The sequence below is a fragment of the Echinops telfairi genome, unplaced genomic scaffold (genome assembly GCF_000313985.2).
Source record: "Echinops telfairi isolate 266 unplaced genomic scaffold, ASM31398v2 ScPeMD7_60;HRSCAF=208, whole genome shotgun sequence".
NCBI classification, from domain to species: Eukaryota; Metazoa; Chordata; class Mammalia; order Afrosoricida; family Tenrecidae; genus Echinops; species Echinops telfairi.
This window is the reverse complement of record NW_022103958.1, coordinates 35,688,932-35,705,806: the sequence shown is the minus strand read 5'-3', so window position 1 is coordinate 35,705,806 and position 16,875 is coordinate 35,688,932. Positions and strand designations below refer to the sequence as shown.

General features: G+C 36.3%; 1 protein-coding gene across 3 annotated transcripts in view; it reads right to left on the bottom strand.

The window, feature by feature from the left end:
* SOX6 (SRY-box transcription factor 6) overlaps nt 1–16,875 on the bottom strand; it is a 655,298-nt gene that overhangs the window by 327,486 nt on the left and 310,937 nt on the right. For all 3 annotated transcript variants that reach the window (XM_045290980.1, XM_045290981.1, XM_045290982.1), the window contains exon 3: nt 13,376–13,583. In XM_045290980.1, the coding sequence (XP_045146915.1) occupies nt 13,376–13,583 (208 nt within the window). The remainder of the gene's footprint in view (nt 1–13,375; nt 13,584–16,875) is intronic.

Genomic DNA, 16,875 nt, shown 5'->3' with positions numbered 1-16,875 from the left:
ATCCGTACAGGTGGGGTAGGCTAAGGCACTGATAGAGTAATGTATGCTGGGCCTTCTTTTTAGTTAAAGTGTTTGGATTTTAACCAATGGCTTCTATTCTAGTTTAATACGTAAAAAGGATCAATGATACCAGACACCAATACTTCAGTAAAAATATAATGCTTAAAGTCCTCCTGAAAATCATATAACCTGATGAAGAAATCAAAGGCATAATTATAAATGACTCAAGTTAAATTCAGAAGTTATTATGTTTACCTGGAAACAAGACCATATTTTCTCTTATTAGAATAAGGATTTAAGAGAGAAATTAAAAATTTTATAGAGAAATAAAATTTACATATGACCTTTAGTGCATTTATTTTATGGGAATAAGATGTATAAGTAAACCATACTAATTTACTGCTGTTCTCTATGTTCTAAAATAATACTATCTTAATATGTGATATCAGTAAATACTATGAAAAAGAACAAAAAATAATTTTAAGACTTTATGTATTGAGTATATTATATAGATAATTTCTCTCAGTTGCTATATTTTATCTGAAATGGGGATGGGGTGGAAAGAGGGGACTATCCAAAGCAACCTGTCATTTACACGTTCATTCTTAAATTTTCAGATGAATGGAATCCCAAGGGACTAAGTTAAGAAACACTGGTACCATAGCAAAACTGATCTTAAGCTATGAGTATTAAAGCAAGTCAGAAATGTACACTGTGACATGAGTTTTATTAATGACTAGAGCACAGCTACAAGACATAGTATTTAGAGGCACACGAAAACCCTATTTTAAAACAGAAAAAGAAGATAATGATAAACCCAAAAGTTCTGACAAGAGTAATCTCTAGTTAGAAAACAGAGAGACTGGACAGGTGAAGAAAACATAGGCTGCAAATCTCAGTCACTCTGAGAGAAAAAGCAGAGGCTTTCGGCTCCTGTAAAGATGTATAGCCTTCAAAAGTCTAAGGAGCAGTTAGTCTGCCCTCTACAGGGTTACTGTGAGCCGGAATTGACTCAATGGCAATGGCTGTGCATTTACTCCAAAAGTTGCCAGACTCAGGACAAGAGTGTCATAAAATCTAAGAGAGCACCTGAAAGAATGATCAAATTAAACATTTTAAGGGCAGAGGTCATAATTATCAGCCACCAATCAACTGTTGGACTAGAAAAATATCTATTTCAATATAAATGGTTAGGCAGTGCTAGTTAAATTTGAGTTTGAAGTGGGTATTTAATGGGGAAAAGATCATGAACTTGATTTAGATCATGAGCTACTCTAATTCAATAACTGTGCCTTGAGCTGGACACATCAGTACAGGTGACCAATAGAAAGGAAAGGTGTGTTTCCTAACAAACTAGTAATCATCGTCTAACGGGAGAATAACAGTAGTTGAAAGACAGGCTGGAGATAGTCTATTAAGATACAACAAAAGGAAAATTGCAGTGAAAGGTTCATCAAAGACTTTTGTGAGTGTCTGAAAATATCACTGATAAAAGAAAACTTGTACTAGACATTTTGGGGAAGGTTTAGCCAAAAGGTAGACACAGTTAAGTAAAAGCTTTCAAGGGTTACAATGTGTGTGTGTGTGTGTGTGTGTGTGTGTGCAGCAGCAGGAATAGAAACCTCTTTGTCTTACACTTCCCAGTAAAGTAGAAAAGAATGAAAAAATTGACAATAATAATTCCATCCCTAGGGATACACCCATAAAAAGAAACACATTTTCAACAAGAGCCTGGTACAAGAATGTTTTTATCTGCATTGTTTGTGGTAGAAAATTGACAATACTCCCAAGATCCAGAGACAGAAGACTAGACAGGAGAATACACTGTGGTGAGACACTCAATGGAATCTTGAACAAAAATTAAAAGTGAACTATATCTATAGCAAAACTGATCTTAAGCTATGAGTATTAAAGCAAGTCAGAAATGTACACTGTGACATGAGTTTTATTAATGACTAAAGCACAGCTACAAGATATAGTATTTAGAGGCACACGAAAAACCCTATTTTAAAACAAAAAAAGAAGATAATGATAAACCCAAAAGTTCTGACAATAGTAATCTCTAGTTAGAAAACAAAGAGACTGTACAGGTGAAGAAAACATAGGTACCAGTAATGTTTATTACATTGGTAGTGAAATAACATGAAATTGTTTTATTAGTTTGCCTATTTTCTTTATATAAGGGTATATGTGCACACACGTGTATGCACTCATATGTATATGTGTAGTTACATAATAAACCAATGTTTAATACTTCCTTTTGTTTTCTTTTGCTCCCTTTAATTTTTTTTCACTTTCAATTTCATGTACATACAAAGGGCCTTCAAAAAGTTCCTGGAAAAATCCCATTATCTTTTAACTCCAACTTCCCCAAACTATTTAAAGTCTCCTTGAAGTGTATAAAAAACTGGTTCCTATTCCTTTTTGAATATCAAAGAAAAAAATCTTGGACAAGTCAATCTAATAAATTACCAATGGGAAAAATATAAAATGCTAATGTTCCGCTCAAACGACAGGTTTAAATATCAAATGAAGTTATGACTGATCAAACCGTCAGAAAACAGCGTCCTATTTCAAAGCAATAAAATGCCTGCAGAGACCATCTTCTTGCTTCCCAGGTCAGTACAAGGAAAAAGCAAACAATTGCATGCATCTGTTTCCAACATCCTTGGAGAAAGAGCCTTAAGAAACTACTTTTAAAATCTGAGATATTCTAAAAGCCCCCAATAAAATGATTTTTTAAAAGATAATTATGATGGCAACATATGTACAAATGTGCTTGACACAATGGATGGATGGATTGTGTAAGAGCTGTAAGAGCCCCCAATAAAATTATTTTTTTAAAAAAATCAGAGATATAGGACAGGCCTGAGAAATATGAAGTGATGTCCTTTCAAGGCAGAGACACACAAAATAAAGTTAAGAAAAAGGTATATTGCCAAGAATATAAATAGGAGTTGCAAAACAATAGCAAATTAAAATAACCACAGTTTTCCCAGAATGCCTAGGGTTCATGGGATTCTGAAATATTATATCTTTTGGGGGAGGAGTTATATAAAAGATTTGTTCCCAAAGAATGGGAATGTACTTAATGCTAAAATACATTGAAATAATTTAGCTTTTGATAATTAAAAAACCAGAGCATTAGTTCCTCATTATATCTGTAAATGTCATTGTACAATGCTTTGAGAAAATCTGTTTATTTTACCTATCTCATACTAGTATTTTCTATGACTCTGATACAGATTCTTTAAAAGATGAGCAAGATAGAAATACCATTGAAGAAAAACATTACTTCAAAAAGAAGAAAAACGAATTCAAATAAAGTTGCATCGATATTGCTATGAATACCTGATTGCTTCTTCACCAAAAGGACGAGTGGTCTTGGGCAACTTCAGCATTTAAATGACTTGAAATTTCCAACTTACTTGAAATAATAATTCTGGAAGTTTTGTAATGAATACTTAATGTATTCATTAAGGAAAAACTCAGAAAATCTTTCAATTTCTCCCAGGAATGAGGAACATAAAGAAAGGATTTGGAACAGGGCTATTCTAACTTCTTCATCAATATAACCTTCAGTCCCAAGTGATAAAAACCGAACATCCATAAATTTTTCCTTAACAGATTAGTTTGCTATCCTAGCAAGGTATGAGTGTTAAGCTTTCTTTTGTGGGGTGAGGGGCACAGGTTAATAGCTTTTTACTTTAGCACAAACACATTGCTTTTAACTGGATACTACCTATAAACCTCATCCAAGGCTTGACCAACCTCTCACTGACAACATCACAGTCCACATATTTCTCAGCAGGGAAGATTGGCTTCCAGTGGGGAAACTAGTATCAGCTTTTCCAAAAAGCTCAAATGGAGAGTTAAACTGAATTGTTTTTCCAGAACACAAGAACATCATTGCTGCCAAAAGCTAACTCTCCTAGAACCATGGGACATTTCCCATCATGCTGTCTGTGGTACAGGATGAAATTCCTGTAATATTTCTCTTTTAAAATGTTTTCCAATACAGAGGGGATCAAAAAGTTTATGGAAAACTTCCACTATATTTTAATTATTTTTTCATGAACTTTTCGAAGCCTCCTCATAGTAACAATAGCAAGAGAAATATTAATTATTGTTCAGGGTCTATGACAAGCTCTGGTGCGGTGGCGATTAAGCATTTGGCTTCTAAGTGAGAGACGGGTTCAAATCCACCAGATGCTCCACAGTAAAAAGATGTGACAATCTGATCCAATATTCACAGCTTTGGGAACCTTATGGGGGCAAGTCTACTCTGTCCTATAGGGTCACTATCAGTCAGAATCAACTGAAGAATCACTATGAGGCAGAACCAATGGGCTTACTATTTTTTTAATGTGATGTAATATATATATATATATATATATATATATATGTTAAATTATCAAAGAACCAATGGGCTTACTATTTTTTTAATGTGATGTAATATATATATATATTAAATTATCAAAGCAGTCCTGAAAGATGGGTATTATTTATCTTTTTCCAGTTTTACAGGTGAGGGAATTGATATACCAAAAAAAGCAGTTTCTTCAAGTTTCTACAGCTGAGAAATGATGTTGGCTAACTTTACTGAGTGCTTATTATTATGTAGTTGCAATGTTCTACATGCTTTTGTTGCAGTAAGTAACTCTTGATCCTCATAATAACCTTTTGAAGTTAGCACTACAATGATGCTCATTTTTGGTTTGCAAAAATCGAGGCACAGAATGATTAACTAATTTACATTAGGCCTTCCACCTGATGAATGTTGACTAGTGATTCAAGTTCAAGCAATCTAGCTTCAGATCTCACACTCTTATTCAGTGTGCTACTTTACTTCTCTCAATAGTAGAACTGAGATTCAAACCCAGCTCTAGTTCACTTAAAAACATATGACTTTCAAAAATGGATTTCTCACTATTTAAACTGCACGCCATTCCTCCTTTGGTGCAGCAGAAGCTACCCGGTGAGCAATAGACACCAACATATATGCTAATGAAATATACTTCAGTAAAAATATATGTAGAAGCCCAAATAGATTGTGTAGAGATGTGAATAATGATAATAATCCATCAGATATACACATAAACACATGCTCATTCTTGTGCTTAGAAACAGCTGCATAATCCATTGGAAAGCTTAGCCCTGTAGGAATCCAAAACCCAAAGACCCCTGCCCTTTCTCTGCATGAAAAGTAAAATGAATTCACATAGCCTCATGAGCATCATAACTTGAAGTACACAATTCCACTGGATCGGTGCTCTAATTTCTGATCAATATGCAGTCCATGGATTTGCACTGAAACCCTGCATAGTGCACATGAAGTTGACGGCCTCCAGGACAGCTTGTCTAATAGTTCTACCTAACAACAATCATTGCTGCTCTCTCCTGGTCCCCGTAATTATGACCTAAAGAATTCATCTTTTAAAAGAGCCAACAAGAAAGTTTTTACTAGGTCAGAGTTAAGATTTTTATCATTGATCCTTTCCCGTGACATTTCCCGTGGACTCCAGAAGCTGACCCAAACCAGCTCACGGGGTGTAAGATCATCCTCTTAGTAGTATGATACACAGACATGACAGTAGCTGAAGCTATTATTAAAGATAGATCAAAACAGCTGTACATTATGCTGAAGCACTCACTCTTCCCTTGACAAACAGACGGTCCTGGATTACAAGCAGCACTTGACCATTTAAATCACGACAACAACCAGATTTAACCAGCTGGGCCATATTCTCCTAGGCAATGCCTGTTGACCTCCTCAGTCACAGCTGCTCAAATGAAATTCTCATTAGACAACTTATTTTCAGAAGCCAAAGGACTCTCTGATTAAATATATTTATTTAGATATAGAAGTCCTTTATAAAGTATTCATTTTCTGACAACTGTCATTTATGTGAGAGCCCAGCTATACTGGCAACAGTGTGGGTGATACAAGGATAACTAAAGCTCATCATATGATCACAGCTACAGCACTTCTGTCTTGGAAGCATATGAGCCTGTATCTAATACAGTCTTTCTGCACAGACTACAAACAATTATCAGCAGATTTTATAAGGTAAATTCTGGTGTTCATTCATTGTATCCATCTATGCATCTTGCTATCTTGAACTAAATCAAGGTTCAATGTACTAGAAAACAGGAGTGGTTTTTCCTGGCAGCCTCCCTTTCTGAGGGGCACTTTTGACAGGTCACATTTGTTCATTCATATTGTAACAAGCCAATTAAATCGCTGTTCTCAGAGCGCATTTCTAGAAGATATGGCAAATTAAACCCTAGGCAATAAATTGGCTGATCAAAAATTCTGTCAGGGAATTATTTTTCCATTATGTGCAGAGTTATTGTTTTGTTTTCAAATAGAGCACAATAAACAAATGTTTTATAAATAACTTCCTAGATATACAAAGAAATAAGAGGAAATATATTTAGTCCTAGAAAGAGTTGAACCATTTGCCAGGAGAATATCATAAACCAACCAACTGCCATCGAATCAATGTGGACTCATAACACCCAATAAAGTGTCTCCAAGGCTATAAATCTTTAAAGGAGTCTCATTTTTCTACCAAGGAACATCTAGTAGATTTGAACTGCTGACCTTACAGTTAGCAGACCAACAAGTAATGTAATATACCACCACCAGGGGTCTTTGTCAATCACAAAAGTCTGTCAAGCAAGCTAATCATAAGGTATATGGTCCTCAAACCTGGAAGCAAAAGTGAGGGTAAAGTGAGGAATCCATTTGATAGGAGGTATCCCAAATGAGAAGATGGGCCTGAAGCTGCAAAGGACCAAAGGCAGGCAAATAGGAGTTGCACTGCTATACCTTTTTTGACCTAGAATATAATTATTATACAATTTGAAGCTTATCTAAATCTTTTTAATGATCTTTTAAAAAATGTTTCTCTTATGTCATTATACTATTCTGACAATTCAAATTAAGGCACATCTTCAGTCTATCAAGGTTAGAATTACAAAATAGAACTCTTCATTGGACCCACCTCCAAGCATGTCCCTCAACTTTTACAAAAATTATTTGTATCACCAGCCTCCTATTACCAAAAGTTTAAAAGCTCTCTCTTTGTCTCCACACTTAAAAGATCAAGTCTGAACAATTCTATGTTTTAATATATTTTCCATTTGTCCTCCCTCACTTCTCATTTCCACAGCCTTAATTCAGGCCTTCATTATCCATAACCTAAAAATATATAACTTAATGTCTCTCCCTGCTCACATCCATCCTACACTGTGCTGCAAGATTAACTTCCCAAAAGGAAAGCTCTAATCCACCACTTGATTGTTCTAAAAAATAGCCAATGTTTCCTCTATTACCTTTAATATGAAGTTCAAGTTCCTAGAATTAAAGATCTGGGTTCATGAGAGTTGGAAGTGGGGGAGCAAGGGAAAAAATGGGGAGCTGATACCAAGGGTTCAAGTATAAAGAAAATGTTTTGAAAAGGATGATGACAACATATGTACAAATGTGCTTGACAAAATGGATGTATGGACTGTTTTAAGAGCTGTACAAGCCCCCAATAAAATGTTCTATTAAAAAGTTTTAAAGATCTGAACATAACCACTGAAAAAGTTATATCCCATATGTATCTTCACAAATGTTAAGTTAAAGACTGACTGTTGGTTGTTTTAAGGCTCTTCTGTCTAGAATACCCTCCTTCATATTTCTGTCAATATAAATCCTTTCATGCTCCAAAAGTAGTTAAGACTTATTTCTCTACAGAACTTTACTATGGTTTCCTAGACAGGAGCAATGTCTACCTTATAAACTCCCAAAACACTTTACCAAGAGAGCTATCATGGTGTTTATCATACATTAGAGTTTATTTGTATTTGTCCAGGGGGTGGGGAGAACACTGGGCTAAGCATTAGACTGTTAATCAAAAGGATTCAAACCCATCGGCACTCTATAGAAAAAAAGATAAGCAGTCTGCTTCCATAAATATTTATAGTCTCAGAAATCTTATAGAACAGTTTTGCTCTGCCCTACAGGGTCATTACAAGTCAGAGTTGACTCTGTGGAAGTGGGTGGGTCATGTATGTCTTATATTTCTTAGTATGCAATATAATTTGTCTTATATTTCTTATTTATACAATACAATTTGTCTTTTGACTTCATGACTGTGTTTCCAAGTGAATGGGTGTTGACATTGAATCCAACTGAAACAAAACCCTTGACAGCATCAACATTTTCTCAGCATATCATAATGTTGCTTATTGGTCCAGTTGTGAAGACTTTTCTTTATGTCAGGTGTAAGCCATACTGAAGGCTGTAGTCTTTGGTTTCCACCATTAAGTGCTTCAAGTTCTCCTCACTTTCAACAAGTAAGGTTGTGTTATCTGCCTATCACAGGTTGTTAAGAAGTCTCCCTCCCATCCTGATGCTGTGTTCTTCTCCGTGTGACTCTGACCTCCACATTGCCCCTCTATTTCAGTTGCCATTAATAGTGTAGTATCTAGCATTTGATAAGTAGCAGTTCTGCTGAACCCTTTGCTCAGTAGAATGCATCTTAAGTATTATGTTGCATTCAGAATTACTCTACTTAAAAGCAATGCAGCACAGAGAAGAACAACTGGCATGATGACAGACAGGAGATTCTTTAATAAGAGGAAAGGTTGAAGGAATTAGTAATATTAACCTAGAGAAAAGAGGATCAAAGGTGACATGATAATTGTCTTTAAAGTCACATGGAGGAGGGATTGAGCTTATTCTATCTAGTTTATTCTATATAGAATGCAGATCAATGATAAAGAATTACAAGGACCGATTTATGGTTTACAGAATATCAAAACCAACTGCCTAGTAGTCATAGCTGTCCAAGTATGAAAGAAGTTTCTTTGAAGCTTATAAACTAAGAGCTAGTCGCTAAAGAAAAACATTGTGCTTGGTAGAGAATCCGTGAAAATTAGAAATATTTTCAACTAGATGATTGACATAGTGACTGCCGCCCTGGACTCAGACACAGCAACAGTTGTGCGGACTGCCCAGGACTGACTGGGCAGTGTTTCATTGTGTTGTGCCAAGGGTCACTGTGAGTGAGAACCCACTCAACACCACCTAACAACAGCAACGTTCACTATGCTGACCCCATGGCACTCTCTGTCAACTCAAACTCAAGCACCTCCACCCACCGCCCCTTATTGATTCCTATTTGAATTCACTGACTACTATTTGAATTTCTGTAATCATTACTTCTGCACCTAAAGGTTTTGGTTATATCTGAACTTAAAAAGTAGAATCTACTCAATTTTATCTTGGGGATTTGGGTTTAAGTTCCTATTTTTAGTTTGTCCAAACATTTTGAGTTTTATTTCTCTCATATATTATATGGAATCTGTACCTTTCATGAACATGCTTCTTATCACTTCCAATTACATTAATAACAAAAGTCCTTATTAATGATGTCTAAAATATATGTACTATCGCATACAATCAAAGTTCTGTAAGAGTGGTTTTAAAAATTCTTTGCTAGTAGGAATTAGTGAAGGACTCAAAAGAGTAGTCTAATCTTGTAAGAGTCGCTCTGAATAAAATATATAATGAGATCTGCATAATGAAGAGAAAATATAGGAAACTATTAATTCCTGTTTTTTTCTATAAAACTATAAGTAACAGTTACTTGCAGAAATAAAATAACTTTGTTAATATTAGAAGCTGCCAGGTCAATTTTGACTCATAAAACCTCCACGTGACAAGATAGAAGTGTTCCATGGGGTTTTCAAGGCTACCATATCTCTCTCTTCTGGAGGTTCTGGGGAGGTTCGAACCACCAATTTTTCAGTTAACAGCCAGCCAAGCACTTAACAGATGTATAACCAGAGCTCCTAACTGACCACTACAAAGCTTCAAAAAGTTCATGGACAAAATAGAATAGCTTTTCATTCAATTTCCAGAAACTCATATGCCACTTTCAAATTTAGAGCTTTAAATTCCCTACTAGTCCAGAAAGATAGGTGGGGTGTGGGTAGGGAGGGAAATCACAAAAAATTGTTTACACTAAATATCCTCTAAAGCATTTAGAAAACAATGTATTTATAGGACTGAAATGATATTTTTAGTGTGAATCACAATTAAAATTTACCTAGCAATGCAAGTCACTAAGAGATCATTGACCTGGCAGCCTCAGTTATTCTAGATCAGCGGTTCTCAACCTGTGGGTCATGACCCCTTTGGGGACTGAATGACACTTTCACAGTGGTCACCTGATTCATAACAGTAGCAAAATTAGTTATGAAGTAGCAACAAAAATTATTTTATGGTTGGAGGGTCACCACAACATGATGAACTGTACTAAAGGGTCATGGCATTAGGAAGGTTGAGAACATAGTCGAAAACCAACAAAATAACGTCCCCCAGCCACCCAAAGAGTCAACACCAAGTCCAAGCACTAAAGTTACCCATCAGCAACTCTCTCAGCAACTTGCTCAGAACACTAGAATCACATTTCCTATATGGTCCAGAATGTAAACATCTAAATTTAGACTCTGTGTAATTGAAAGAAGCACATTAGAAAGTGTTTGCAACAAAGTAATAAGTAGCAGCATGACCGGCTATAGGAGGAGGAGAAAGACACACATAGACACACACACACCAAAAGAAGAAATACATCTATATCAAAAAGATATGTGTGTGCCAGGAGTGCATCTGTGATATATATTTTTGTATCTGTATCTGTATAGGTATATGTATGTATTGATCCATGTGTATATATACATGCATACATACATATATGTGTATAAGATGGCTCTCAATGAGATTTATTGACACGGTTGTTGCAACAATGGACTCAAGCAAAGGAACATCCTCAACAGGATTGTGCAGAACTGTTTCATTCTATTATGCATAGCATCACTATGAATCAACCATTTTGATGGCACCTAACAACAACATAGCATACATATGCCATTGACTCACTGCCATTGTGTATATATATATCTATATATCTATGTCATTGGCTCACTGCCATTGTGTGTATATATATATGTGTGTGTGTGTGTCATTAACCCACTGCCATTGTGTGTGTGTGTGTATATACACACACATATACATACACACACACACAGGTCATTGACTCACTGCCATTGTATATATATGTGTGCGCGTATATGTGTGTGTCATTGACTCATTGCCATTGTGTGTATATATGTATTTTTACATAGGTCACTGACTCACTATACACACACACACACATATACATAGGTCATTGACTCACTGCCACTGTGTGTGTGTGTGTATATATATACATATATATATATATATGTCATTGGTTCACTGCCATTGTATATGTGTGTGTGCGTGTATGTGTGTGTCATTGACTCTTTGCCATTGTGTGTATATATATATATGTCATTGACTCACTGCCATTATGTATATATATGTCATTGACTCACTGCCATTGTATATATATACATATATACATATATATACATAGGTCATTGACTCACTGCCATTGTGAATGTGTACACACATATATATGTCATTGACTCACTGCCATTGGCGTGTGTGTGTGTGTGTATACATACATACATACATACATAGGTCATTGACTCATCGCCATTGGGTCAATTCTGAATCACAGTGACCTTCTGGGACAAGGAATAACTGCCTCTTTGGATTTCCATGACTGTAACTTGTTACCGGAGTAGAACGCCTCATCTTTCTTCCAGAGCTGGTGACTGTTAATTTTTGACCTTGAGGTTAGCAGTCCAACACCTAACCACTACACCACCAGGGTTCATATAGATATAGATATACAGATATGGATACAGAAATGAATACAGATACATATATAGATATGTAGGGAGATAGCAAGTGATATAGGCAGAGAGCTAGAGAGTGAGATAAATAGATATAGATAATTATGTACAAGAACTCCTAAGTTTAGTAATTATGAGGAAGTGATCATAAAGCTAAATAGCCCTAATCATCTCAAAGATCTCTTAGGGCATCATTTCATTATAGCACAGTAAAAGAATTGACATTTATAATATACTAATCATAGCATCTAAAATTTATAGTTCTACAGTTTTAAGAGACTTTTATATTAATTATTATAATTAGTTTTCAAATTTTTTGAGTTATCAAGAGAGGCATTTGTACCATACCAATTTAAAAGTTCATGGCTTGAAGAAGTTGAAAAATTTACCAGGACTATATACTAGGAGTCCGGGACATGGGCTGCTAACCACATTGGGCTGCTAACTACAAGGCCAGCAATTCGAAACCACCAGCAACTCCACAAATGAAAGATGGGGCTTTCTACTCCCATAAAGAGTTGGAATTTTGGAAACTCGCAAGGGCAGTTTTACCTGGTCCTATAAGGTTGCTATCAGGCGGAATCCACTCGATGGCAGTGAGTCTGAATTTTGAGTTTACCACATGTCCTGAACCATCAAATCTGTTTACATTTTGTGCTATATAATCTGATTAGTAGGAAAAAAAAGATGTCTTTTAAAAGACACCTCCCCAAAAATAATAAGAAATTTTAAGAATTTTGAGCCCTTAAAGGAATAAGATTTCACTACATGAAAATAATCTATATCAAATTTCCATTCCCCTACAGTGTCAAAGAGGTCTAAATTTCACTAACAATTCTAGTAATAAATCCCCAAACATTGGTTACTCTGTACTGTATAGCTTAAAATCTGTGTTACTCGGCGTACACACACACACACACACACACACACACACACACACACACAGAGCTTATCAGTCACTTAAGACCTGACTTACTTTAAAATGTCAATAATGAGTCTTCTTTCGTTTTTGTGTTTCAGGATGGAGGCAGCCCTATGTAACTCTTGTGCAGAAAGTAGAGGGGACGTGACGTGCTGCTGTGGATGTCACCAGGCACAGCCATCTACCCCTGGCCCCTTCAGCATTTAGCCTTACCATATTAAAAATCTTCAGTTCTCAGTTCCACAAAGTTTAAAGGTAAAACAATAAAAACAGTTACACAAATGAGGGAAATAATTTTGTATTTTGCTTCTACACACAAGATATCGTTATGAACTCAAAGGAAACAGAGGAAAATAAATGAAACATAAAGTTGTTCTCTGGGGAAATTCCCATAGTCCCTTTTTTTTTTCAGGATGATGCTTACAATCAGTATAAAGCCTTGATTTGTTATCATAAGAACCACATAAAATGCACCAAGTTTCTGAGAAACATAGCTATCTGCTTAACACTCCTAATGGATCACAATCGGCCATCACCATGGTAACCTCTGAATAACTTTTTCTAGCTAGTGCCAGTTGTGCACTTCTCTGGTCCTTGAAGCCCCACTCATTTTTTTTTTAAGGCCTGGAATCCCTGGCAGAGAGAACGCCCCACAGTGAAGTCCCCACGTACCCTCCTGCTCCGTCCGCGTCATCTCCTCCAGCTTCTTCTGTTTCAGGGTGTCCACCACATCGGCAAGGCTCCCTTTGCGGCGTTCGGGGGTTCCAAAAGTAACACTGGTCGTTATCTCGCGGTCCCGACTCCCGTCGTCAGGCTTATGTGGTGAGGTAGAGGTATTTCGGAACGAATATAGGGAACATAATTTATTATTCTCCGATTCCTAGGAAAAGAAAAGAAAAGAAAACCATTAGAAAAGGGGTTTCTTCGCAAACTCAAAATGATAGGATACGACGCTTAAGTGGAACAAATAAACTGTGTTAACAAATAATAATAATATCTGCTTAACAATACTACACACTGAAGAAACAATGATTTAAAAATTGTCCACGGGCACTGATTTGTTTCTGAAAATTGTACAGCAGACTCAGCGGTTCTAAAATCAAACCAAATCAGAAAACCTTAACTTTAAAGCCGGCTCAAGTGTCTCACTCCTTTGCACCCTTCATTAAAACATTTTCTGATGCTATGAAAATGTATTAGGATTGGAAATTTTTTTGTTTTTTTTTAATTTTAACAATCTTCCCACACACTAAGAAATATGTCAATGCAAAAATATCACCCTTTACAACTAGAACTGGCAGAAAGATTAGCTTCAATCGCTATGTTAATTGTTGACCAGGAATTATATAAAATATCTAAACCAGTACTAGAAAGTTAGCCAATCGGAATAGGTTTATGGCTGGAGGAAAAAGCATTCTTTTGGCTACGCATCTATCCAAAGTCACAGAAGCTTCTTCCTACCCCTTACCACTGCCACTCAGCAAATATTTACATGTATTTTTTCATGCAGTGTTTTAAAACATTCTTTTACAAAACTACATGTTTGTTACAGAAACATTCACATCGAGAAGTTAGTTCACTGGTATAAAGTTTAGATCCATTAGCAGAGGAGGAAAAAACAAAACTTAAATTGAAATAACAAAGACGTGACCATTTACAGAAAGGAGCTGCTTGTCTCTCTAGATCATAACCAAAGGTTAGAAGTAGCAAACAAATGATGACAGAGTTCTGTAGGCTTGCATTTACCATATCTGTCTGTGTATAAGTGTTGTCTCTCTCTACCTAAAATAAATGTGTGAAATGAAGCATATAGGGTTTTGGAATTCTTATCAGAAGCTTAAAAATCCTAGACCAGAGGATGTACACTGGTACAGATAGGAACTGAAAATCCAGGGAATCCAGGGCGGATGAACCCTACAGGACCAGTGGTGTGAGTGGCAAAACAGGGAGGGTAAAGGGAGAATGGGTAGGAAAGAGGGAACCGATTACAAGGAACTATATGTGACCTCCTCCCTGGGGGACAGACAACCAAAAAGTGGGTGAAGGGAGACGTCGGACAGGGCAAGATATGACAAAATACCAATTTATAAACTATCAAGGGCTCATGAGGGAGGGGGGAGTGGGGAGGGACGGGAAAAATGAGGACCTAATGTTGGGGGTTTAAGTGGAGAGAAAATGTTTTGAGAATGATGTACAAATGCGCTTTACACAATTGATGTGTGTATGGATTGTGATAACAGTTGTATGAGCCCCTAATAAAATGTTTTAAAAAAAACACCAACAGGAAAAAAAAAAAAAAAGAAGAAGCTTAAAAATCCTAATTGCTTTTATATTCTTTACCACAAAGAAGCCCAGCAAGTTTCCAGAGGCACACTGACAACACAAGCATGAGGCAAATGATGCAGTGCTGGTAACTGATGGAGATAAAGGTGAGCAAAGTAGAGTCTAGAGAGCTAAGTTTCTTATAATACTGAGATAGTAATTGCATGCAATAAATGTCGGGTACTTAGATATTACTGTCATTTTATTTAATATTAGAATCAAACTTATTTTCAGGGTTTCTGGGAGCATACGGTAAGAGAACACCTGTAAAACGCTAGGCTGACCTCACAGAGACGAAACACACTGATCATTTCTGACACATAGTGAACCTACACAGGGTTTTCAAGACTGTAACTCTCTGCAGGAGCGGACGGCCTCCTCTTTCCCCCAGACGTCAGAGAGATGGTGGCTGTTGAAACCACCAGCTGCTCCAAGGAAGAAAGACAGGGCTTGTAACTCCCAGAAAGGCTTGGAAGCACAGGGGCAGTTCTATTCTCTCCTAAAGGGTTGCTATGAGTCAGCATTGATGCACTGGCAGTGAGTTTGTTTTATTATTATTAATATCATTATTGCTGTTATCATTGAAGGAAATTACCTAGGATTAGGGCCAAGGTTTTTCTTCTCTCTAGACTGGAGAAACTGTGAAGCAAAAATGTTGCTATGAGCCTTGAACTAGATTAACTATTATGAACTTCATAAATTTGCTTAAAAACATTGTTTTATCCATTAAATAGGTAAACTGTGTGATCCCAAAACCAAACTCACTGCCAACATACATGTATTATAATCTCAATGAAGCAAAAAAAATCATATGAGGCAAATCTTAATCTTTTCTGTATTCCCATTGCTAACGCAATGCCTAACAGGGAGCACAGTACATTTGTACTGAAATAAACTAAAAAGAATAAAATAAATGGGATAGAGCAGGGAAGAGAGCTCTTCTTTATCTTTTATCTTTCTTCTTTTTTTCAGTTTATTGTGGGGGATAGAATTACACCCTGTACTAGCAAATCCTCTGGCCTTCCTCCACACCCAACACAGAGTTCTCTAGTTCCTTTCGCATTTGTTGTTATTGGTGCAGTTAGAAGCCTACCGTCAAGTGGGTAGCAAGCTCCTCTTTACCTTGTTCCTAGATCTTTCCTTCCCCAAGGAGAGACTTTTATCTCATTTATTATTTACAATAAAGTGGTATTCAGTAAAAGTCACTGAACACAATTCTTTAATTTTTAGTCATAGGATTATGGTCACTGTCACCCTGAACCACAGACAATAACTCTGAGTTCAGTGTTGCAAACATGACCTATATTGTCCTCAGTTTCATAATGTGTTCGTGGCTCTTTGGAACAGCCAGTTCATTCTCCACTTTCAGCAAGCTAACACTCACTTATGCATGGTAAAGTCATTTTGACCTCAGTAGAATCTGTATCAGACAATTGGACTCTGATTTGTTTGAGCCCACAATTATCATTTCAATCAATCATTCTTTAGTCACCTTTATTTCAAATGAAAAATATTCCCACATCATAGTTTATACATCATAAAGTCCTACCTCAATCTCAAGGATAAAGGACCAAGATAAAACAGCAGTTATGTGGAAGTGACTACTGGAACTTACTCACCAGTGACCATAATAAAAAAGTTTCCTCCGTTATGCTAAATTGAAATTCAAGGATCCTAGGAACGGCTCTCTAATCTAAGTAAGGGCTTCAGGTTATCCTTAGATATGTGTATTAAAAGAGCATTTTAAACAATCTTATTACTCATTGAAGCTTACTTGTTAGATCAATAACTATGGGTTCCTACTGCAAAGATCAGCCACACTCTCCTCAGCCTTATAATCTGTAGTTTAC